At 52.1% G+C, this 25,306-nt stretch overlaps 1 protein-coding gene across 1 annotated transcript in view; it reads left to right on the forward strand.

The window, feature by feature from the left end:
- Window positions 1-25,306, forward strand: part of kif6 (kinesin family member 6) — a 51,145-nt gene that overhangs the window by 15,172 nt on the left and 10,667 nt on the right. Inside the window, exons 10-19 of the mRNA XM_068751835.1 lie at window positions 5,159-5,262; window positions 7,926-8,031; window positions 9,864-10,014; window positions 17,005-17,178; window positions 21,750-21,846; window positions 22,021-22,076; window positions 24,073-24,123; window positions 24,465-24,552; window positions 24,633-24,759; window positions 24,926-24,999. Coding sequence (XP_068607936.1) covers window positions 5,159-5,262; window positions 7,926-8,031; window positions 9,864-10,014; window positions 17,005-17,178; window positions 21,750-21,846; window positions 22,021-22,076; window positions 24,073-24,123; window positions 24,465-24,552; window positions 24,633-24,759; window positions 24,926-24,999 — 1,028 coding nt within the window. The remainder of the gene's footprint in view (window positions 1-5,158; window positions 5,263-7,925; window positions 8,032-9,863; window positions 10,015-17,004; window positions 17,179-21,749; window positions 21,847-22,020; window positions 22,077-24,072; window positions 24,124-24,464; window positions 24,553-24,632; window positions 24,760-24,925; window positions 25,000-25,306) is intronic.

Genomic DNA, 25,306 nt, shown 5'->3' on the forward strand with positions numbered 1-25,306 from the left:
GCCTCTAAAGCGTCGCCGGCGTTCACGGTGCAGTACCAGCGGTTTGCTCTGGGGCGGTCACGCCTCTAAAGCGTCGCCGGCGTTCACGGGGCAGTACCAGCGGTTTGCTCTGGGGCGGTTACGCCTCTAAAGCGTCGCCGGCGTTCACGGTGCAGTACCAGCGGTTTACTCTGGGGCGGTCACGCCTCTAAAGCGTCGCCGGCGTTCACGGTGCAGTACCAGCGGTTTGCTCTGGGGCGGTCACGCCTCTAAAGCGTCGCCGGCGTTCACGGTGCAGTACCAGCGGTTTGCTCTGGGGCGGTCACGCCTCTAAAGCGTCGCCGGCGTTCACGGCGCAGTACCAGCGGTTTGCTCTGGGGCGGTCACGCCTCTAAAGCGTCGCCGGCGTTCACGGTGCAGTACCAGCGGTTTACTCTGGGGCGGTCACGCCTCTAAAGCGTCGCCGGCGTTCACGGTGCAGTACCAGCGGTTTGCTCTGGGGCGGTCACGCCTCTAAAGCGTCGCCGGCGTTCACGGTGCAGTACCAGCGGTTTGCTCTGGGGCGGTCACGCCTCTAAAGCGTCGCCGGCGTTCACGGCGCAGTACCAGCGGTTTGCTCTGGGGCGGTCACGCCTCTAAAGCGTCGCCGGCGTTCACGGTGCAGTACCAGCGGTTTGCTCTGGGGCGGTCACGCCTCTAAAGCGTCGCTGGCGTTCACGGTGCAGTACCAGCGGTTTACTCTGGGGCGGTCACGCCTCTAAAGCGTCGCCGGCGTTCACGGTGCAGTACCAGCGGTTTGCTCTGGGGCGGTTACGCCTCTAAAGCGTCGCCGGCGTTCACGGCGCAGTACCAGCGGTTTACTCTGGGGCGGTCACGCCTCTAAAGCGTCGCCGGCGTTCACGGCGCAGTACCAGCGGTTTGCTCTGGGGCGGTTACGCCTCTAAAGCGTCGCCGGCGTTCACGGCGCAGTACCAGCGGTTTGCTCTGGGGCGGTTACGCCTCTAAAGCGTCGCCGGCGTTCACGGCGCAGTACCAGCGGTTTACTCTGGGGCGGTCACGCCTCTAAAGCGTCGCCGGCGTTCACGGTGCAGTACCAGCGGTTTGCTCTGGGGCGGTCACGCCTCTAAAGCGTCGCCGGCGTTCACGGTGCAGTACCAGCGGTTTGCTCTGGGGCGGTCACGCCTCTAAAGCGTCGCTGGCGTTCACGGTGCAGTACCAGCGGTTTGCTCTGGGGCGGTCACGCCTCTAAAGCGTCGCCGGCGTTCACGGCGCAGTACCAGCGGTTTGCTCTGGGGCGGTTACGCCTCTAAAGCGTCGCCGGCGTTCACGGCGCAGTACCAGCGGTTTACTCTGGGGCGGTCACGCCTCTAAAGCGTCGCCGGCGTTCACGGCGCAGTACCAGCGGTTTACTCTGGGGCGGTCACGCCTCTAAAGCGTCGCCGGCGTTCACGGTGCAGTACCAGCGGTTTGCTCTGGGGCGGTTACGCCTCTAAAGCGTCGCCGGCGTTCACGGCGCAGTACCAGCGGTTTGCTCTGGGGCGGTTACGCCTCTAAAGCGTCGCCGGCGTTCACGGCGCAGTACCAGCGGTTTACTCTGGGGCGGTCACGCCTCTAAAGCGTCGCCGGCGTTCACGGTGCAGTACCAGCGGTTTACTCTGGGGCGGTCACGCCTCTAAAGCGTCGCCGGCGTTCACGGCGCAGTACCAGCGGTTTGCTCTGGGGCGGTCACGCCTCTAAAGCGTCGCCGGCGTTCACGGCGCAGTACCAGCGGTTTGCTCTGGGGCGGTCACGCCTCTAAAGCGTCGCCGGCGTTCACGGTGCAGTACCAGCGGTTTGCTCTGGGGCGGTCACGCCTCTAAAGCGTCGCCGGCGTTCACGGCGCAGTACCAGCGGTTTACTCTGGGGTGGTCACGCCTCTAAAGCGCGTCGCCGCCGTTCACGGCGCAGTACCAGCGGTTTACTCTGGGGCGGTCACGCCTCTAAAGCGTCGCCGGCGTTCACGGTGCAGTACCAGCGGTTTACTCTGGGGCGGTCACGCCTCTAAAGCGTCGCCGGCGTTCACGGCGCAGTACCAGCGGTTTGCTCTGGGGCGGTCACGCCTCTAAAGCGTCGCCGGCGTTCACGGCGCAGTACCAGCGGTTTGCTCTGGGGCGGTCACGCCTCTAAAGCGTCGCCGGCGTTCACGGCGCAGTACCAGCGGTTTGCTCTGGGGCGGTCACGCAGGATGTTTCCTTCATTTGAAAACGAGACTCATCTCGGTGTCACTGAACAATCTTCTGTCGTAGGAGTCGGCATTGTGCGTTGCTGCGCCCACATGGTGTTGGGTGGCATTGCCAGCATCCGTCACACGAGGCTGTTTTATTCGGAGTGGGAGCCTGCCGCGGCGCCGTGGCGTTCTGAAATAGACTACACGATCCTGCTGACCCACATCTGGGAGGATTACATCAGACCAGGAGTTCCAAAAAAGAGCCGTAGGGCGTGGCGTTGGTGAGGGGTTCACGGCGGGTGGCACCAGACCCAAAGCTCACCACGGCGCCGTTTGTTCTCAAGGCCCTCTTGAGATCGCTGTGACGGCGTCTGAGATGGATTCCCAGGAAATACGTGAAGAGTAGAGCTGAAAATCCTCTGCTCTGATGCTTCATTCTGACCTTTGACCTTGATGACCTTTTGCTCTCTAACAGCTTTCTGTTGGCGCCGCACAGTCGGCACTTTGTGTGATGATGATGATGATGAATATATTTATTAGATAGCGTGTATTACAGTACCAGTACAGTCACACAGTAGCATGTATTACAGTACAAGTACAGTCACACAGTAGCATGTATTACAGTACCAGTACAGTCACACAGTAGCATGTATTACAGTACAAGTACAGTCACACAGTAGCATGTATTACAGTACAAGTACAGTCACACAGTAGCATGTATTACAGTACCAGTACAGTCACACAGTAGCATGTATTACAGTACAAGTACAGTCACACAGTAGCATGTATTACAGTACAAGTACAGTCACACAGTAGCATGTATTACAGTACAAGTACAGTCACACAGTAGCATGTATTACAGTACAAGTACAGTCAAACAGTAGCATGTATTACAGTACAAGTACAGTCAAACAGTAGCATGTATTACTGTACAAGTACAGTCACACAGTAGCATGTATTACAGTACAAGTACAGTCACACAGTAGCATGTATTACAGTACAAGTACAGTCACACAGTAGCATGTATTACAGTACAGGTACAGTCACACAGTAGCATGTATTACAGTACAAGTACAGTCAAACAGTAGCATGTATTACCGTACAAGTACAGTCACACAGTAGCATGTATTACAGTACAAGTACAGTCACACAGTAGCATGTATTACAGTACAAGTACAGTCACACAGTAGCATGTATTACAGTACAAGTACGGTCAAACAGTAGCATGTATTACCGTACAAGTACAGTCACACAGTAGCATGTATTACAGTACAAGTACAGTCACACAGTAGCATGTATTACAGTACAAGTACAGTCAAACAGTAGCATGTATTACCGTACAAGTACAGTCACACAGTAGCATGTATTACAGTACAAGTACAGTCACACAGTAGCATGTATTACAGTACAAGTACAGTAAACAGTAGCATGTATTACAGTACAAGTACAGTCACACAGTAGCATGTATTACAGTACAAGTACAGTCACACAGTAGCATGTATTACAGTACAAATACAGTCAAACAGTAGCATGTATTACAGTACAAGTACAGCCACACAGTAGCATGTATTACAGTACAAGTACAGCCACACAGTAGCATGTATTACAGTACAAGTACAGCCACACAGTAGCATGTATTACAGTACAAGTACAGTCACACAGTAGCATGTATTACAGTACAAGTACAGTCACACAGTAGCATGTATTACAGTACAAGTACAGTCAAACAGTAGCATGTATTACAGTACAAGTACAGTCAAACAGTAGCATGTATTACAGTACAAGTACAGTCAAACAGTAGCATGTATTACAGTACAAGTACAGTCACACAGTAGCATGTATTACAGTACAAGTACAGTCAAACATCCTGTCTAAGAGGAGCATTTCTAAAAAGCCCTTGCGGTCTTGTTTCCGTTGAAAGTCCTTCGTACATAAATCATCGACATTTAACAATACAAATAAAAATAAAACCAATATTCAATAACTCAATTGATGCAAAGTAACATTAGGAAAATAAAATAAAAAAATAAAAATAATTTTACACCACAGATGCAAACTTACAATGAATGACAACAAATTACAATAAATTACAAAGACACTTAATATGTGCAACGTAGGTGGACAAAAAAAAGGAGGGGGGGGGGGTTTGATCCGGAGAGAGTCGTGATGACTATCTCCGTTTCTGTCCCCCTGAAAGGTGTATTTTTAGGGCCGTTTTGAAGGAGGCCAAAGAGGTGCATGTGTGAATTTCTCAATGAACGGAATAAGGAACAGCATCATTGACATAGTATATATATATATGTAAATATATGTAAATATGGAGGGGGTATGAGTCTGAGGCTAAACTAGCGTATGAAGATCAGCTGTTGGGGTGAGGATGAGGGTTCGTTTCCTGTTCTCTGTCGGGATTCGTGCAGGACTCTCGCCTTCTTTCAGCAACGACACAACCCATTCATTTTGGTGTTAGCTTGCTAATGTTGTTGCTGCTCCACTTTGATTTCAAGCAGAGAGTTGCGCTCGCTCCTTTTCAAGGGAAAGCCCCCTTAGCATCTTGTAAAAGCTCGCTGTGGAGGCATCAAGCTGATTGGTTGGTAGATTGACAGCATTGTATTTTTATAACCTTCTTCAATGTTTCAAACGATCCACATCCGGTTATCAGAGCTAAAGCTAATTGCCCACTTTAAATGGCTTCTAGACAGATTACCTTTGAGAGGCGGATCCTTCCTGGGGATGCTCCTCCGTTCTAGACTTCATATATAGATCTGAACTCTGTAGCTAATGCTATTGAGCATCCAAAGCTAATGCGTGCCCAGCTTTGAACCAGCTGTCGGGGGGAGAACATGCTAACCAAGTCCAGGATGTGTCTGCTCTAACGACTTCTTCATGAAGCCACGCGTCTTTGTTGGGTTCTGTCTGCGTCTCTGCTTGAGCGCTCAGACAGCTGCGACCCCGACGTTCCTGTTTGTGTTTCAGGAAATAGCTCGTTTGAAGAGAGAGATCCAGTCCCTGAAGGAAGAACTGGCCTTGGTGATGGGAGAACAGCGAAACGAGCAGCTCACTGCGGAGGAGGTTCACAAGTACGTCAACCGCTGGTCGACTCCGTGGAGACGTCTCCGGGACGTCTCGCGTGTCCTTCTTGTAGCGCCCAGGGAATGCTGCCACTCCACAGACTGCACTGAATATTACAGCGCCTCATTTAGAGAGCCCTCGAGGGGCCCAGGGGGGTGCGCGATCCCAATCTCCGAGTTGGATGTGGTCTCTACGCATCATCAGGTTCTCCACCGTCCAGTTCTTTGGTTTGTCTGGCAGCGACTGTCCGACCGCTGAAATGTAACGTTTGAATCGGTTTTCAGTCGTTTTAGTCTTTTGGTCCAGCATTGATGAAAAGAATCAAAAAGTGCTTTTCTTTTAGGAAAATGACGTTTCACAGTCTTGAGTTCCATTACTTGCTTATTTCATACATCAGAAGGTCGGTCCGTTGGTTTTCTTGTTTTCAGGATCCCCAAGTCTTTGCTTCGTTCTCGCCCCAGGATGGCGCAGGGTTGAGTAAACGTCGACTAATGAGGCCCGTGTTCAGCATTAGCATTGTGCTTCTGTTTAAGCTGCTTCATGTATCTCGTCGCACGGTTGAGTAAACGTTGACTAATGAGGCCCGTGTTCAGCATTAGCATTGTGCTTCTGTTTAAGCTGCTTCACGTATCTCGTCGCACGGTTGAGTAAACGTCGACTAATGAGGCCCGTGTTCAGCATTAGCATTGTGCTTCTGTTTAAGCTGCTTCACGTATCTCGTCGCACGGTTGAGTAAACGTTGACTAATGAGGCCCGTGTTCAGCATTAGCATTGTGCTTCTGTTTAAGCTGCTTCATGTATCTCGTCGCACGGTTGAGTAAACGTCGACTACTGAGGCCCGTGTTCAGCATTAGCATTGTGCTTCTGTTTAAGCTGCTTCACGTATCTCGTCGCACGGTTGAGTAAACGTCGACGAATGAGGCCCGTGTTCAGCATTAGCATTGTGCTTCTGTTTAAGCTGCTTCACGTATCTCGTCGCACGGTTGAGTAAACGTTGACTAATGAGGCCCGTGTTCAGCATTAGCATTGTGCTCCTGTTTAAGCTGCTTCATGTATCTCGTCGCACGGTTGAGTAAACGTCGACGAATGAGGCCCGTGTTCAGCATTAGCATTGTGCTTCTGTTTAAGCTGCTTCATGTATCTCATCGCACGGTTGAGTAAACGTCGACTAATGAGGCCCGTGTTCAGCATTAGCATTGTGCTTCTGTTTAAGCTGCTTCACGTATCTCGTCGCACGTTTGAGTAAACGTTGACTAATGAGGCCCGTGTTCAGCATTAGCATTGTGCTTCTGTTTAAGCTGCTTCACGTATCTCGTCGCACGTTTGAGTAAACGTTGACTAATGAGGCCCGTGTTCAGCATTAGCATTGTGCTTCTGTTTAAGCTGCTTCATGTATCTCGTCGCACGTTTGAGTAAACGTTGACTAATGAGGCCCGTGTTCAGCATTAGCATTGTGCTTCTGTTTAAGCTGCTTCACGTATCTCGTCGCACGGTTGAGTAAACGTCGACTAATGAGGCCCGTGTTCAGCATTAGCATTGTGCTTCTGTTTAAGCTGCTTCACGTATCTCGTCGCACGGTTGAGTAAACGTCGACTAATGAGGCCCGTGTTCAGCATTAGCATTGTGCTTCTGTTTAAGCTGCTTCACGTATCTCGTCGCACGGTTGAGTAAACGTCGACTAATGAGGCCCGTGTTCAGCATTAGCATTGTGCTTCTGTTTAAGCTGCTTCACGTATCTCGTCGCACGGTTGAGTAAACGTTGACTAATGAGGCCCGTGTTCAGCATTAGCATTGTGCTTCTGTTTAAGCTGCTTCACGTATCTCGTCGCACGGTTGAGTAAACGTCGACTAATGAGGCCCGTGTTCAGCATTAGCATTGTGCTTCTGTTTAAGCTGCTTCACGTATCTCGTCGCACGGTTGAGTAAACGTCGACTAATGAGGCCCGTGTTCAGCATTAGCGTTGTGCTCCTGTTTAAGCTGCTTCATGTATCTCGTCGTCGGGTACATTTGTTTTCAGTTTGACCCATCATTGAGGACCAGTGGGCGGGCCTTACGGAGCCTCCCTTCTGATTGGTGGGGATCATGCTACCTGCTCAGTGAGAACACAGTCCTAACTGTAAACGTACCAGTACTGGTAATACACATCCAGTGTACACGGTGGCAGACGAGGAAGGCTCATTTCAGCATTAAGCGTAACATTCATCGCACATGTGTGTGTGTGTGTGTGTGTGTGTGTGTGTGTGTGTGTGTGGGGCCATGGCGAACCAGTCGGGATGTTTAGAGTCCAGGAAAAGAACTTTGTTTTATATTTCTACTGGTTGAGTAAATATATTTGGTCTGAGATCTTCAGGGTTCACGTTTACTGTAATGCCTCGCTCCTGCTCTCACCGTCATTACCCAGCGTTGATGCAGCATTTACTGCTTTATTATTTCCTCCCTTCCTCGGTGATTATCCTTGACCCCCCCTGCTTGTGGTTAATGTGTCTGATGTCACCACATCCAGTGGACATGCTGGCTTTTTGTTGCTGTTTCCTTCCTGGTTCATGTCTGTCTCATCTCCGGGCTCAGCCTGTGGATTATTTGTCTTCAGTGCTCTGTCAGCCTTGTACAGCTTCTAACAGTGCGTGTGTGTGTGTGTGCGTGTGTGTGTGCGTGTGTGCGTGTGTGTAGGATGAAAGAGTCCGTCCAAGTCTTTCTGGATGACCCTGATCCATCCATGACTCTGTCGCTGGGACCAGACATGAGGAAGATCCAGTGCTGTTTCTCCCTGCTGAAGGTGACGTATACCTGCCACGCCCTCATGGCCTCCGTCTGTCTCTGTCTCTGTCTGTGTCTCTGTCTCTGTCTCTGTCTGTCTCTGTCTCTGTCTCTGTCTCTGTCTCTGTCTCTGTCTCTGTCTCTGTGTCTGTGTCTGTGTCTCTGTCTCTGTCTCTGTCTCTGTCTCTGTCTCTGTCTCTGTCTCTGCCTCTGCCTCTGCCTCTGCCTCTGTCTCTGTCTGTCTCTGTCTCTGTCTGTCTCTGTCTGTCTCTGTCTGTCTCTGTCTCTGTCTGTCTCTGTCTGTCTCTGCTTCTGTCTCTGTCTCTGTCTGTCTCTGTCTGTCTCTGCTTCTGTCTCTGTCTGTGTCTCTGTCTCTGTCTCTGTCTCTGTCTGTCTCTGTCTCTGTCTGTCTCTGTCTCTGTCTGTCTCTGTCTCTGTCTGTCTCTGCTTCTGTCTGTGTCTGTGTCTGTGTCTGTGTCTGTGTCTCTCTCTCTGTCTGCCTCTGTCTCTGTCTCTGTCTGTGTCTGTGTCTGTGTCTGTGTCTGTGTCTGTGTGTCTGTCTCTGTCTCTGTCTGTGTCTGTCTCTGCCTCTGTCTCTGTCTCTGTGTCTCTGTCTCTCTCTCTGTCTGCTTCTGTCTCTGTCTGTGTCTGTGTCTGTGTGTCTGTCTCTGTCTGTGTCTGTCTCTGTGTCTCTGTCTCTCTCTCTGTCTGCCTCTGTCTCTGTCTGTGTCTGTGTCTGTGTCTGTGTGTCTGTCTCTGTCTGTGTCTGTCTCTGTCTCTGTCTCTGTCTGTGTCTGTGTCTGTGTCTGTGTCTGTGTCTGTGTCTGTGTCTCTGCCTCTGTCTCTGTCTCTGTCTGTGTCTGTGTCTGTGTCTGTGTCTGTGTCTGTGTCTCTGTCTCTGTCTCTGTCTTTTTACTGCCTACCCCGATCTTTTCCTCAAGCGTTGCTATAACCCGACTGGATCTTGAATGCGGAGCTTTAGAGGACGTGAGCAGATAAATCCAGACCCGCTGGTTTCCCTACGGCGCCACAGTGTGGACACTTGGTGGTCCTTTGATTCGAGCAGAGGCGTGGCATGTCATAGAGCTGCTGTGAAGCCTCGTTTTCACCGTTACACACGTATATCCGCATGCATTAGTTGACAACTGATGCTCTGAAGGAAGAGCCTGGAGCTGCCCAGTCCACGATTGTGTATTTGTACTCTGATGAAGTCTGGATGTGGTTTGGCTTTTGGCTCTGCGCCCATTCCTCTGACGCTTTTCCTGCAGACAGCTGTGGAAACCGTTTGTGTTTAACGAGCTAGCGCATGTAGCGGCGTCTAGCCGTGTGCTCGCACACATCAACCAACCGAACTTCTGATACATGGATCCCGCTCCATGTCTGTCCGTGTCTCCTGCACTTTGTTAGCGTCGCCATGTCTGTTTAGGGCTGTTAAATAAGAGGTGCAGCACAGCCTCGGTGGTTTAGTGTTGCCTGTCCAGCATGCCGTCACAGGAGTGGGACATGAATGAGAGATCTGTTCCAGACGTCTGGAAGCAGCTGGACTTCTCTCCTGCTGAATCATCTCTGCGCAGGAAAAGCTCCGGTTGTTTAACAAGATGTCTGTAAACCTGCAGGATCGCTTAGTCGCGTGGAAACAGGAAAACGAGATGAGTTACTTTAGGAAAATTATGAAATCTCAGAGAGACCTTACGGTTTACATCCATGAAATGAGATTCCTGTTCGGTGTTTTCCACAACGGCAAACTGGAGTGGTGCGTTTCCTGTCTCAGCAATCTAGCAGCATTATGCAATATATCCATGCGCAGCGATGGGGCCCTCTCTTTGTAGCAGTCAACGTGGTGTCTTGTAGACTATGGTCATCAACAAGGAAGGACGTGGGGGGAACGAGTGCTGCGACGGGCCAGCGGCGCCAGCGGCGACGGGTGAAGAAGCGGATCCAGAACGTGCAGCAGAGGCGGACAAATTCAAGAAGATGTTGGCGCAACGTGACGATGAGATCAGTATCCTTTCAAATGGCGCAGTCTGCTACGGGCCTCCACGCCGCTGAGATCCACTGGATGTGAGATTCGGCTGAAGACAACGGAGCCCACGGCTCTGACTCGCAGGCGGCAGCTTCGACCTGCTGTTGGATGAAAGTCAAGGAGAAGAGCTGGACGTACGCAGAGAAAGGAAACGTACCATGATCCTGGGAAATCGACTGAATATATCGAGCTGGGGGGTTTGACTCAACCTAAAACCCGTCCTTGTATCCAACCTGCTGCTGGTATTCATGACGCCGACCCCATCAGCTTGTCCATCGTGTTGTAGCGCGTCCATCGTGCTGTTGTAGCGCGTCCATCGTGCTGTAGCGCGTCCATCGTGCTGTTGTAGCGCGTCCATCGTGCTGTTGTAGCGCGTCCATCGTGCTGTTGTAGCGCGTCCATCGTGCTGTAGCGCGTCCATCGTGCTGTAGCGCGTCCATCGTGCTGTAGCGCGTCCATCGTGCTGTTGTAGCGCGTCCATCGTGCTGTTGTAGCGCGTCCATCGTGCTGTTGTAGCGCGTCCATCGTGCTGTTGTAGCGCGTCCATCGTGCTGTTGTAGCGCGTCCATCGTGCTGTTGTAGCGCGTCCATCGTGGTGTTGTAGCGCGTCCATCGTGATGTTGTAGCGCGTCCATCGTGCTGTTGTAGCGCGTCCATCGTGTTGTAGCGCGTCCATCGTGGTGTTGTAGCGCGTCCATCGTGCTGTTGTAGCGCGTCCATCGTGCTGTTGTAGCGCGTCCATCGTGCTGTTGTAGCGCGTCCATCGTGCTGTTGTAGCGCGTCCATCGTGTTGTTGTAGCGCGTCCATCGTGCTGTTGTAGCGCGTCCATCGTGCTGTTGTAGCGCGTCCATCGTGCTGTTGTAGCGCGTCCATCGTGCTGTTGTAGCGCGTCCATCGTGGTGTTGTAGCGCGTCCATCGTGATGTTGTAGCGCGTCCATCGTGCTGTTGTAGCGCGTCCATCGTGTTGTAGCGCGTCCATCGTGGTGTTGTAGCGCGTCCATCGTGCTGTTGTAGCGCGTCCATCGTGCTGTTGTAGCGCGTCCATCGTGCTGTTGTAGCGCGTCCATCGTGCTGTTGTAGCGCGTCCATCGTGCTGTTGTAGCGCGTCCATCGTGCTGTTGTAGCGCGTCCATCGTGCTGTTGTAGCGCGTCCATCGTGCTGTTGTAGCGCGTCCATCGTGGTGTTGTAGCGCGTCCATCGTGCTGTTGTAGCGCGTCCATCGTGCTGTTGTAGCGCGTCCATCGTGCTGTTGTAGCGCGTCCATCGTGCTGTTGTAGCGCGTCCATCGTGCTGTTGTAGCGCGTCCATCGTGCTGTTGTAGCGCGTCCATCGTGCTGTTGTAGCGCGTCCATCGTGCTGTTGTAGCGCGTCCATCGTGTTGTTGTAGCGCGTCCATCGTGCTGTTGTAGCGCGTCCATCGTGCTGTTGTAGCGCGTCCATCGTGCTGTTGTAGCGCGTCCATCGTGCTGTTGTAGCGCGTCCATCGTGCTGTTGTAGCGCGTCCATCGTGTTGTTGTAGCGCGTCCATCGTGCTGTTGTAGCGCGTCCATCGTGTTGTTGTAGCGCGTCCATCGTGCTGTTGTAGCGCGTCCATTGTGCTGTTGTAGCGCGCCCATCGTGCTGTTGTAGCGCGTCCATCGTGCTGTTGTAGTGCGTCCATCGTCGCTACACATCGTGTTGTTGTAGCGCGTCCATCATGTCGTTGTAGCGCGTCCATCGTGTTGTTGTAGCGCGTCCATCGTGTTGTTGTAGCGCGTCCATCGTGCTTTTGTAGCGCGTCCATCGTGTTGTTGTAGCGCGTCCATCGTGCTGTTGTAGCGCGTCCATCGTGTTGTTGTAGCGCGTCCATCGTGCTATTGTAGCGCGTCCATCGTGTTGTTGTAGCGCGTCCATCGTGTTGTTGTAGCGCGTCCATTGTGTTGTAGCGCGTCCATCGTGCTGTTGTAGCGCGTCCATCGTGCTGTTGTAGCGCGTCAATCATGTTGTTGTAGTGCGTCCATCGTGTTGTAGCGCGTCCATCGTGTTGTAGCGCGTCCATCGTGTTGTAGCGCGTCCATCGTGCTGTTGTAACGCGTCCATCGTGATGTTGTAGCGCGTCCATCGTGCTGTTGTAGCGCGTCCATCGTGTTGTTGTAGTGCGTCTATCGTGTTGTAGCGCGTCCATCGTGTTGTTGTAGCGCGTCCATCGTGCTGTTGTAGCGCGTCCATCGTGGTGTTGTAGCGCGTCCATCGTGATGTTGTAGCGCGTCCATCGTGCTGTTGTAGCGCGTCCATCGTGTTGTAGCGCGTCCATCGTGGTGTTGTAGCGCGTCCATCGTGCTGTTGTAGCGCGTCCATCGTGCTGTTGTAGCGCGTCCATCGTGTTGTTGTAGCGCGTCCATCGTGCTGTTGTAGCGCGTCCATCGTGCTGTTGTAGCGCGTCCATCGTGCTGTTGTAGCGCGTCCATCGTGGTGTTGTAGCGCGTCCATCGTGATGTTGTAGCGCGTCCATCGTGCTGTTGTAGCGCGTCCATCGTGTTGTAGCGCGTCCATCGTGGTGTTGTAGCGCGTCCATCGTGCTGTTGTAGCGCGTCCATCGTGTTGTTGTAGCGCGTCCATCGTGCTGTTGTAGCGCGTCCATCGTGGTGTTGTAGCGCGTCCATCGTGCTGTTGTAGCGCGTCCATCGTGCTGTTGTAGCGCGTCCATCGTGCTGTTGTAGCGCGTCCATCGTGCTGTTGTAGCGCGTCCATCGTGCTGTTGTAGCGCGTCCATCGTGCTGTTGTAGCGCGTCCATCGTGGTGTTGTAGCGCGTCCATCGTGCTGTTGTAGCGCGTCCATCGTGCTGTTGTAGCGCGTCCATCGTGCTGTTGTAGCGCGTCCATCGTGCTGTTGTAGCGCGTCCATCGTGCTGTTGTAGCGCGTCCATCGTGCTGTTGTAGCGCGTCCATCGTGCTGTTGTAGCGCGTCCATCGTGCTGTTGTAGCGCGTCCATCGTGCTGTTGTAGCGCGTCCATCGTGCTGTTGTAGCGCGTCCATCGTGCTGTTGTAGCGCGTCCATCGTGCTGTTGTAGCGCGTCCATCGTGCTGTTGTAGCGCGTCCATCGTGTTGTTGTAGCGCGTCCATCGTGCTGTTGTAGCGCGTCCATCGTGTTGTTGTAGCGCGTCCATCGTGCTGTTGTAGCGCGTCCATTGTGCTGTTGTAGCGCGCCCATCGTGCTGTTGTAGCGCGTCCATCGTGCTGTTGTAGTGCGTCCATCGTCGCTACACATCGTGTTGTTGTAGCGCGTCCATCATGTCGTTGTAGCGCGTCCATCGTGTTGTTGTAGCGCGTCCATCGTGTTGTTGTAGCGCGTCCATCGTGCTTTTGTAGCGCGTCCATCGTGTTGTTGTAGCGCGTCCATCGTGCTGTTGTAGCGCGTCCATCGTGTTGTTGTAGCGCGTCCATCGTGCTATTGTAGCGCGTCCATCGTGTTGTTGTAGCGCGTCCATCGTGCTGTTGTAGCGCGTCCATCGTGTTGTTGTAGCGCGTCCATTGTGTTGTAGCGCGTCCATCGTGCTGTTGTAGCGCGTCCATCGTGCTGTTGTAGCGCGTCCATCGTGCTGTTGTAGCGCGTCCATCGTGCTGTTGTAGCGCGTCAATCATGTTGTTGTAGTGCGTCCATCGTGTTGTAGCGCGTCCATCGTGTTGTAGCGCGTCCATCGTGTTGTAGCGCGTCCATCGTGCTGTTGTAACGCGTCCATCGTGATGTTGTAGCGCGTCCATCGTGCTGTTGTAGCGCGTCCATCGTGTTGTTGTAGTGCGTCTATCGTGTTGTAGCGCGTCCATCGTGTTGTTGTAGCGCGTCCATCGTGCTGTTGTAGCGTGTCCATCGTGCTGTTGTAGCGCGTCCATCGTGTTGTTGTAGCGCGTCCATCGTGCTGTTGTAGCGCGTCCATCGTGTTGTTGTAGCGCGTCCATTGTGTTGTTGTAGCGCGTCCATCGTGCTGTTGTAGCGCGTCCATCGTGCTGTTGTAGCGCGCCCATCGTGCTGTTGTAGCGCGTCCATCGTCGCTACACATCGTGTTGTTGTAGCGCGTTCATCGTGTTGTTGTAGCGCGTCCATCGTGTCGTTGTAGCGCGTCCATCGTGTTGTTGTAGCGCGTCCATCGTGCTGTTGTAGCACGTCCATCGTGTTGTAGCGCGTCCATCGTGTTGTAGCGCGTCCATCGTGTTGTTGTAGCGCGTCCATCGTGCTGTTGTAGCACGTCCATTGTGTTGTAGCGCGTCCATCGTGCTGTTGTAGCGCGTCCATCGTGTTGTAGCGCGTCCATCGTGTTGTTGTAGCGCGTCCATCGTGCTGTTGTAGCACGTCCATCGTGTTGTAGCGCGTCCATCGTGCTGTTGTAGCGCGTCCATCGTGATGTTGTAGCGCGTCCATCGTGCTGTTGTAGCGCGTCCATCGTGCTGTAGCGCGTCCATCGTGCTGTTGTAGCGCGTCCATCGTGTTGTTGTAGCGCGTCCATTGTGCTGTTGTAGCGCGTCCATCGTGCTGTTGTAGCGCGTCCATCGTGTTGTTGTAGCGCGTCCATCGTGCTGTTGTAGCGCGTCCATCGTGTTGTAGCGCGTCCATCGTGTTGTTGTAGCGCGTCCATTGTGCTGTTGTAGCGCGTCCATCGTGCTGTTGTAGCGCGTCCATCGTGTTGTTGTAGCGCGTCCATCGTGCTGTTGTAGCGCGTCCATCGTGTTGTAGCGCGTCCATCGTGCTGTTGTAGCGCGTCCATCGTGCTGTTGTAGCGCGTCCATCGTGTTGTAGCGCGTCCATCGTGTTGTTGTAGCGCGTCCATCGTGCTGTTGTAGCACGTCCATTGTGTTGTAGCGCGTCCATCGTGCTGTTGTAGCGCGTCCATCGTGTTGTAGCGCGTCCATTCTGTTGTTGTAGCGCGTCCATCGTGATGTTGTAGCGCGTCCATCGTGTTGTTGTAGCGCGTCCATCGTGCTGTTGTAGCGCGTCCATCGTGGTGTTGTAGCGCGTCCATCGTGCTGTTGTAGCGCGTCCATCGTGCTGTTGTAGCGCGTCCATCGTGCTGTTGTAGCGCGTCCATCGTGCTGTTGTAGCGCGTCCATCGTGGTGTTGTAGCACGTCCATCGTGCTGTTGTAGTGCAGGAGTAGGAGAATCTGGACTCTCCAACAGGTTTAGAAGTATCTGGACTCTCCAACAGGTTTAGAAGTATCTGGACCCTCCAACAGGAGTAGAAGTATCAGGACCCTCCAACAGGAGTAGAAGTATCTACCAGCCCTAAACATACAAACACTGAGTACAGTATTTTGTAGTACAGTGCATAAGATTGAACATTTCAGTACCAGTTCTTTGGCGTCTTGCTGCTAATCAATCCGCTGTGATCATGAAGGGGCTTGGAAGTCCAAGGCTTCCCTTTGAGACACAGAGGAGGAACATTGCTGAATATTTCGTACTGATGCTGATCCAGGGATATAAAGTGAAACCATTTTCCGCCAGACAATTGAACGGTGCATTTCCTACCTATCTCGTTGAGAGGAACTGCTTTGCTTCATTAAAAAAAAAAGTAGAAGTATGACTTCGAGTAGGATGTTTCCCTTAAAAGCAGATGAAGGTTCCTGTTTCTTCAGATTCTGATGAGACACACGTGCTCAAACGCTCCTCGGTAATACTGTAATCGTAATATAAAATGAGGCTACGATGTCTTTATGTTCTACGATCCAGTGCGTTTGGCTTTTTACCTCTGCTGCCAGCTGCAGCCACTCTAAAAGCATTTTTGTTATTTCCGCTTGTGTCTTCTTCATTGGACAGTATAATAGAGAGTGAGAGAAAGAGATTAAATCCACATCATGATCTTTGTTTGAGCACGTTTGTGTAGTAGACGTTTATGTTCGCGTTCAGCATGTGTGAAGATTTCAGAGAATGAAAAAACTTGGCCGGCGTTCCTTCATCGATCTTCAGAGCTGCGTCTGAGACGTTGCCTTCATCGGAACGCGTGTGTTATCGTTCCCCTTTGTGCTGCCTGACAGGAATGTGAAGGCACGCCTCCAGCTCTGAAGCTACTTCCATTTATCATTCAAGATAATGACCCTTTTTTCTCCCTCGCGTCCCAAATAGTCTGCTGACCGCCATAGTTTCGGTCTGGCCGCAGCTCGATGTCTGCTAATCTCATGATAGGAACCTGCTTGAAGAACAGACTCCAGATTACGGGTTGTGATCGCGTTCCTTTCATAGTGGAAAACCAGGCCCGCTGGTCCGGAGCTGAATGAACACGTTATCGGGCTGTAACGTTTTATTCATGTCAGCAACGCATCCAGACCCGACTGGGACGGGCTTGGGTGCGCGTTTAGAAAGGACCCCGGTTCCTGGCAGCCTGACCACCAGCTTGGTCTCCTTGCTGGCTGCTGACATCATCGATAAGTCCGTCTCATTATGTTTATTTACTTTAAAATGCCCAAAGGAGATGAAGGAAGCGGCGCTTCCCTCAGAACACTGGTACAATGAATACCGGCCATGTTGCTGCAAAGAGCCATTCAGAACTTGTGCAGGTTAGGGTCAGTCGTAGGTTCTGTCCTCCGAGGCCCGAATCAGATCCAGCTGCTCCGGAGCTAGGTCCCGAAGACCGCGTCGCTGAACACGACTCCGAGTCGTTAATAATTGAGGACCGGCTGCGTTCTAAATGTTCTAAGTGACGCTCCGACGCTGCGTCGTCAAAAGTTATTGGAGGGGAAACGATTTCAACGTTGCACAAAGTCAGACCTGATGCTCCAGCCTGAGGTCGCCCTGACCTGGGTTTGATTTAGAACCACATTTAGAACTGGCCCGAGTTGTGTTTGTGCTGCGCCCCCGTTCTGCATTCAGGGGGTCGCCATGCTTATTCGAGTCTTCCTGTGTGTGACCACACTGGGGCCAATCAGCATGACCCTCAGCAGAAACGCATCCGTGTGCGTTTCATTTGATGTAAAGAGTCTTTAACGCAGCGCCTTCAGGTATCCTAATCAAGATGGTGAAGAAGGAGAGAAGAAGGGCGGAGGACGCCGCCGCTCGGCTTGTTAATGTCTCCAACGGCCGGATCCCACCCTGCCAGAGCGCCTCGCCGCCATCGACGGGTGCAAGCGTGACCTCAGCCGGCGGAGGACGAGCAGCGCGCTGCAAGAGGACAGGTACCGATAAAGGTTCGAGCCGAGTCTGCTCTCTCTCTCCGTGTCTGCTCTCTCTCTCCGTGTCTGCTCTCTCCCCGTGTCTGCTCTCTCTCTCCGTGTCTGCTCTCTCTCTCCGTGTCTGCTCTCTCTCTCCGTGTCTGCTCTCTCCCCGTGTCTGCTCTCTCTCTCCGTGTCTGCTCTCTCTCTCCATTTCTGCTCTCTCTCTCCGTGTCTGCTCTCTCTCCGTGTCTGCTCTCTCTCTCCGTGTCTGCTCTCTCTCTCCGTGTCTGCTCTCTCTCTCCGTGTCTGCTCTCTCTCTCCGTGTCTGCTCTCTCTCTCCGTGTCTGCTCTCTCTCTCCGTGTCTGCTCTCTCCCCGTGTCTGCTCTCTCTCCATGTCTGCTCTCTCTCTCCGTGTCTGCTCTCTCTCTCCGTGTCTGCTCTCTCTCTCCGTGTCTGCTCTCTCTCTCCGTGTCTGCTCTCTCTCTCCGTGTCTGCTCTCTCCCCGTGTCTGCTCTCTCTCCATGTCTGCTCTCTCTCTCCGTGTCTGCTCTCTCTCTCCGTGTCTGCTCTCTCTCTCCGTGTCTGCTCTCTCTCTCCGTGTCTGCTCTCTCCCCGTGTCTGCTCTCTCTCCGTGTCTGCTCTCTCTCTCCGTGTCTGCTCTCTCTCCGTTTCTGCTCTCTCTCTCCGTGTCTGCTCTCTCTCCGTTTCTGCTCTCTCTCTCCGTGTCTGCTCTCTCTCTCCGTGTCTGCTCTCTCTCCGTTTCTGCTCTCTCTCTCCGTGTCTGCTCTCTCTCCATGTCTGCTCTCTCTCTCCGTGTCTGCTCTCTCTCCATGTCTGCTCTCTCTCCGTGTCTGCTCTCTCTCTCCGTTTCTGCTCTCTCTCCCCGTGTCTGCTCTCTCTCCCCGTGTCTGCTCTCTCTCCCCGTGTCTGCTCTCTCTCCGTGTCTGCTCTCTCTCCCCGTGTCTACTCTCTCTCTCCGTGTCTGCTCTCTCTCTCCGTGTCTGCTCTCTCTCCATGTCTGCTCTCTCTCCGTGTCTGCTCTCTCTCCGTGTCTGCTCTCTCTCCGTTTCTGCTCTCTCTCTCCGTGTCTGCTCTCTCTCCGTGTCTGCTCTCTCTCTCCGTGTCTGCTCTCTCTCTCCGTGTCTGCTCTCTCTCTCCGTGTCTGCTCTCTCTCCCCGTGTCTGCTCTCTCTCCGTGTCTGCTCTCTCTCTCCGTGTCTGCTCTCTCTCTCCGTGTCTGCTCTCTCTCCGTGTCTGCTCTCTCTCTCCATTTCTGCTCTCTCTCTCCGTGTCTGCTCTCTCTCCCCGTGTCTGCTCTCTCTCCGTGTCTGCTCTCTCTCTCCGTGTCTGCTCTCTCTCTCCCCGTGTCTGCTCTCTCTCCGTGTCTGCTCTCTCTCCCCGTGTCTGCTCTCTCTCTCCGTGTCTGCTCTCTCTCTCTCCGTGTCTGCTCTCTCTCTCCGTGTCTGCTCTCTCTCTCCGTGTCTGCTCTCTCTCTCCGTGTCTGCTCTCTCTCTCTCCGTGTCTGCTCTCTCTCTCCGTGTCTGCTCTCTTTCTCCGTGTCTGCTCTCTCTCTCTCCGTGTCTGCTCTCTCTCTCCGTTTCTGCTCTCTCTCTCCGTTTCTGCTCTCTCTCCGTGTCCGCTCTCTCTCCGTGTCCGCTCTCTCTCCGTGTCTGCTCTCTCTCTCCGTGTCTGCTCTCTCTCTCCGTGTCTGCTCTCTCTCTCCGTGTCTGCTCTCTCTCCCCATGTCTGCCCGTCATCATGTGCATTTGAGATGATCCATCCGTTCCCTACTCTGGGGGGGGGGGGGGGGGGGGCAGTGTAACCCTGTCGCTAAGTCAACAGCAGGCAGTACAGCCTCTGTTGCTGATTACACCTTAAATACTTATACTAGCACTACTGCTGCCGTGTCCACGCCACATGTCTACATCCTGTTCATCGTCTTCATCGATGCAACGCCGCAGGATGTCCCGTACAAGTAAACGTGCTGTTAAACCGAGCTTTCTCTCCAGCGGAGCCCGAATGTCGTGGCCAGTGTTTGTGAGTGACGGCAGAGGAAGTGACCCCCCCCCCCCCCTTCTGTGTACGTCTGGGAGCGTTGGCCCACACCTGAGGTGTGAGAAGACACGTTCACGACGCCGCTGTGGCGGCTGCTTTCCTCTGTGCGCCTGTTGGATGTTTAAGAGGGTCGTACAAGGAGATGGCTCTGATCCCACGCGCGTCGGACCGCCCTCTAGTCATGGCTTGCTGTTGCTTTGCACTTCCTGTCTTTTACCCTCATCTATGTCAGGGTGTTGGGTCCCGTTTGGGTTTCTGGTTTCTGTCCCTGTGCTGCTGGATGGGTTAGGGTCAGGGACGGTGCACGTCCATCCATCGTCCATTGTCTTGTAGGTGAGACAGCCGCTTGCTGGAGCCTGTCCCAGCTGGGAGAGCGGCAGGGTGCACCCCGGACGCGTTACCAGCGCCACCGTCGGGCCGCCTTTCTGTCTGCACAGCCGTGAAATCCGAATCCCCTGAGCCACAAAACTGAACGCGTCCGTATAATCCCAATCTGGCTTTGAGATGTGATGATCAGGTAACCTCCCGCAGCGCTCGCCAGCGCAGGTAAGGACGACAGCAGAAGTGATTACCTCTGCCAGCAGTAATTATTATCAATTCTCTTGAAACTTTGTCGATCCTTTAAAATTCCCACATGCAGTAGTTGCATGTCCTCCGTGGAATGTCCAGCTGTGTCTCTTTCTGCTCAGTTTGCTACCAGTCCCCAACAATCCCTCAGCGAACACTCGATGCTGTCCAGAAACACTCTCCTCTGGGGGGGGCAGCTTTTATGTAGCTCCGGTGGTTCTGACTTTCACACCGTGGAATCCCGACGCGCAGCCGAGTCAGGAATGTTTGAATGTTCCCGTTAACACAGAGTGTGTTATTCCTCTTAATGTGCAGCAATAGACACACAATAGACGCACACAGCTGTCGTACATCTGCATTATGGGTACATCATGTGCTCCACATCTGGACGGCCTGTTTTCCACGGCCCACTTGGAAGCTCGTAACCGAACTGTACGAACATTAGATCTTTGTTCTTTGTTCTGTCCTAATTCAGAACAAATGTGCCGCAGTGATCATTTCCTCGTGCTCGGGGTCACCGACTGTTTGTGTGTGTTTTAATTTAGCCTTAATCCGAGGGGTCTGTTGCCGTTGCCAACGGCCTCTGGTTACACAGAGGGTGATTTTTGTCCCTGTAAACTGTAAAGGTAATGATGATGACCTTTCCGTGGAAACTGTTCCCGCCCACAGACTGGAGCGTAATCAGCCCCGCTCGTTCCGCAGCGCGTTCTTCTGCGCAGGGTTCTAGCGTCGCCAGCGCAGAAGAACGACGTGAGTAGTTCAGGTTTTCTCTTTCTCTCGAGGCTGTCTGCACACCAGAGCCGCTCTGGATCCAACTCCTCTCTGGAGCCTTCTGCGCTCACAGAGACTCGAAGGAAACCTGAACCTGACAGGGAACTTTGGACCTGAGTGCAAATCCTGCTTACGTGTAATTAGCAGTGAATGGTTCTACCAGGCTGACAGTAGGCTCCCCCTCGGGAGGCCACAGCGATGCACCAGAAAGACTAGTCCACCAACGTCCAAACAGTTGATGACTTTGATGCATTTTCCTTCTACAACGATGGAAAAGCGTGGTCATCCCTCATTTTATGGCATTTCTCTCCTGCAATTTGCTGAAATGGTAACAGTAGCCGGGCCACATTCCTCTGGAAGCACGGAAAAGAATCATCGGGCTGGCCTGATCTCAGTTACCCCACAAATGAAGCGAGTAGAACATAATATGATGTCACGTCGCTCCCAGGTATTCCTGGAATGTCAGTTTAAACAACAGCAAAGACCAGCCGCCCCGAAATGACTGTGTTGAGCTTGGCTCCTGCAGCAAGCCTCCTGGATCCAATCAAGAGGGTCCAAAAGTCAGGAAACGGCGTTCCTAGCCGTCCCAGGATTCCTCCCACATGAGTTCTGCGCCTGTCTGGGACGAGAAGACGCTAGCCGTGAACGTCCACGTCTTCTTGCATTCGGGCAAGCGCTCGCTCGCGCGTCCCGAGCGGACCGGTGACGTCCCGCTCAGCCGTTCTGGATGCTACATCTGATTTAGTAGCTGCATTTAATTTGGACGTCTGACCGGCAGGCCTCATGGGCGTGTGCGTGAGCCGTGTCTGGGTGCACGCCGGCTCGGGACGCACGCCATCGCTCTTCCTGCTATTAGTTATGCCTGTTCTTTTCCTGCCGTGGCACAAGGAAACAAGGAAAACAAAGCAAATGGTTTCCAGACCAAGCCACCGCTAAAAAGCATTTAACAAAGGTTCATGACGTTCTATCAACATTCACCAACACAGAATGACAACACGCGTACTTAATTCAGATTTAACTTTGATATCTATATTCGTATTTTTGCTTTTAATGGCAAAGATTAACAATAAAATGAATAAATATCCCAACGATGATATTTTGGACGGAATCGATATCTGCTGGTACACACGAGGGAGAAAACGCAACCTCTGCTAAAAGTCGTATTCCTTTCATTGATTGATCTTTTTCTCTTGCTGCAGGCCCACCTGTTGGGAAGCAAGAGGCCTTCGAGGCCTTCATCAAGGACCATGAGGACCATGTGACCATTGAGGACAACAAGACCCTGCTGAGACAGAGGTCCGTGGCACACACGCGTTCGTTTCCCGTTTGTGTAGGACACACTTCTCTCTTCTCTCTGCATTGATGCCTGGAGCCAGTTCTAAGTTTAGTTTCACTACAAAGGTATGTAATAGATGCTTTATTGTCATTCCTCCTGATTTAACCCATTCACGCTCACATTCTTCTGGACAGGGCTGACGAGGCTCGAGCGCTTGGGAAGGAAATGATCGAGGCCCGAAAGCGAATCAGTAAGTCAACGTGTCATCCCCGCTACGAATCACATCGCAGTTCAATGCTCTGAAAGGTTTCAGGCTCGCTGTCGTTTATATCCTCGTCTTAACAATAGTTGATATTATTGGCTGGGTTCCAGATGACCACCAGTGGATCAGCAGATCATCCTGCAGTGCACGGATGTCGTTTAGCATGTTTCTAGAAACATTCTAGATTTGAGGTATTCCATTCTGAGCTTTCTACTCACCTGGTTTGAGCCCTCCTTTGCAGCGTTGGACAATAAAAACCTTGTTTTGCTTGTTCTTAAGACAGTTCTATGTCAGTTCTATGTCAGGTCGATGATGTTCTATGTCAGTTCTATATCAGTTCTATGTCAGGTCTATGATGTTCTATGTCAGTTCTATATCAGTTTTATGTCAGGTCTATGATGGCTCTATATCAGTTTTATGTCAGGTCTATGTCAGGTCTATGATGGCTCTATGTCAGGTCGATGATGTTCTATGTCAGTTCTATATCAGTTCTATGTCAGGTCTATGATGGCTCTATGTCAGTTCTATGTCAGGTCTATGATTGTTCTATGTCAGGTCTATGTCAGGTCTATGATTGCTCTATGTCAGTTCTATGTCAGGTCTATGATTGTTCTATGTCAGGTCTATGATTGTTCTATGTCAGGTCGATGATGTTCTATGTCAGGTCTATGATGGCTCTATGTCAGTTCTATGTCAGGTCTATGATTGTTCTATGTCAGGTCTATGTCAGGTCTATGATTGCTCTATGTCAGTTCTATGTCAGGTCTATGATTGTTCTATGTCAGGTCTATGTCAGGTCTATGATTGCTCTATGTCAGGTCTATGTCAGGTCTATGATTGTTCTATGTCAGTTCTATGTCAGGTCGATGATGTTCTATGTCATTTCTATATCAGTTTTATGTCAGGTCTATGTCAGTTCTGTGTCAGGTCTGTCAGGTCTATGTCAGGTCTGTCAGGTCTATGTCAGTTCTGTGTCAGGTCTGTCAGGTCTATGTCAGTCCTATGTCAGGTCTACATCAGGTCTGTCAGGTCTATGTCAGATCTATGTCAGGTCTATGATTGTTCTATTTCAGGTCTATGATTGTTCTATGTCAGTTCTATGTCAGGTCGATGATGTTCTATGTCATTTCTATATCAGTTTTATGTCAGGTCTATGTCAGTTCTGTGTCAGGTCTGTCAGGTCTATGTCAGGTCTGTCAGGTCTATGTCAGTTCTGTGTCAGGTCTGTCAGGTCTATGTCAGTCCTATGTCAGGTCTACATCAGGTCTGTCAGGTCTATGTCAGATCTATGTCAGGTCTATGATTGTTCTATTTCAGGTCTATGATTGCTCTATGTCAGTTCTATGTCAGGTCTATGATTGTTCTATGTCAGGTCTATGTCAGGTCTATGATTGCTCTATGTCAGTTCTATGTCAGGTCTATGATTGCTCTATGTCAGGTCTATGTCAGGTCTATGATTGTTCTATGTCAGTTCTATGTCAGGTCGATGATGTTCTATGTCATTTCTATATCAGTTTTATGTCAGGTCTATGATGGCTCTATATCAGTTTTATGTCAGGTCTATGTCAGTTCTGTGTCAGGTCTGTCAGGTCTATGTCAGGTCTGTCAGGTCTATGTCAGTCCTATGTCAGGTCTACGTCAGGTCTGTCAGGTCTATGTCAGATCTATGTCAGGTCTATGATTGTTCTATTTCAGGTCTATGATTGTTCTATGTCAACGTTTCATGGAAGCTGTTTGTTGTTTATGGCCAATGTGCTGCTGATGATGATGATGATGACGACTATCCTGACTTGTTTCCTTTGATTTGCTTTGATGTTGTCACTAGCAGCAGGGCTCTGTAGAACTCCTGAACTGGTTTCCACCGTGTACTCTGGGACGGATGGCGCATGGCTCACACACTGAGCTGCTACTTGCTGTGTGTAGAAATATACGATCGTGTATCTCCAGATTGATCGTGTATCTCCTTGTTTGTTCCCTCTCTCAGACGAGTTGAAAAGGCAGCTGGCGATGCAGAGGAGGCAGAGGGTGGCTTCTGGTACGCTCCAACCTGGCAACCTGACCGAGACTCCCGCTTCAGCGCCCGTACAGGAGGCCGAAGCTCCAAGACCCGCCCACTTTGATCAGTGACGGAAATACTTTGATGGGCAATGTGGTTGTAAAACACAGAAATATCTCCCTCCAGTTCTGACGCCAGAGGGGGGGGGGGGGGGGGGGGGGTCTTGGTATTTGTATTTAGGCATTACAAAAGCCCGACCGCTCTCATCCAGAACCGATATTTGAATTGTGTGTATTTCTGGTGTACCCAGAAGCAGCAATACGAGTCCTGCAGGTGGAGTGTGTTCCCGCGGTGGGTTCTAATGTCCAGCTCTCCCACAGGTGTGATGGGAACGCACGCCGAGGCTGCAGAGGAGGTCGACCCAGCGGACGAAAGCCTGCGCCGGCGCATAGAGCAAGAAAAGAATGCGTAAATATCCTTCGGCTGCGTTCTCAGACGACTGTGTGCGACGGTCGGGCGTGTGAAGCGGCCTCAAACTCTGCCGTCAGGTACAAGAGCACCGTCGGCCGTCTCAAAGCGCTGCGGGCGGAGATCGAGCACCTCCAGCTGCTGCTGGAGAGATCAAAGGCCAAGCTCCAGAAGGGCTTCCAGGAGCTGTGGAGCCAGGAGACGCAGGTAGCGCTCTCGTCCCCGCTCAGCAGGACCGCTTTGTCTCCGGTTTCAGCTTTAATTTCATGTCATTTAATTTGCTCTGTGCTGCTTGGACGGCTGCAACACATCTGGTGGTCAGAACATCTGGGCCGTGCGTTGGATCTTAGCGTCTTCTCGATGTCTGTGGCAGGAATCCGAGTCGGAGGCCACGGATTCTCCACGTGGGGAGTTGCTGCCGTCGTCGCCTGGCGCTGCAGCACCTCGGTGAGACACGTCCTCAGAACACACGAGGAACGTCAGTCAGGGACTACGAGACCGGCTGGGTCCAGAACTCGGGTCCGCTCAGCTCATTCACGCTGCCGGGCAAAAGGGCTTGTTGCTCCGGGAGGAGCCGGTTCAGCTCCTCCCACAAGATGGCGGCGGCCGTTGGGATCCGGCGCTCTGTCGAATTTATATTCGTTTATTATCTTTGATCAGGATTCAAGTTACGTCGATCAAATACAATATATCAGGAATTATTAACTTTACTGCAGAATAAAAGTATCCGATTAATAATCACAGATTTTAAGTT

The sequence above is a fragment of the Brachionichthys hirsutus genome, chromosome 18 (genome assembly GCF_040956055.1).
Source record: "Brachionichthys hirsutus isolate HB-005 chromosome 18, CSIRO-AGI_Bhir_v1, whole genome shotgun sequence".
Classification (NCBI taxonomy): domain Eukaryota; kingdom Metazoa; phylum Chordata; class Actinopteri; order Lophiiformes; family Brachionichthyidae; genus Brachionichthys; species Brachionichthys hirsutus.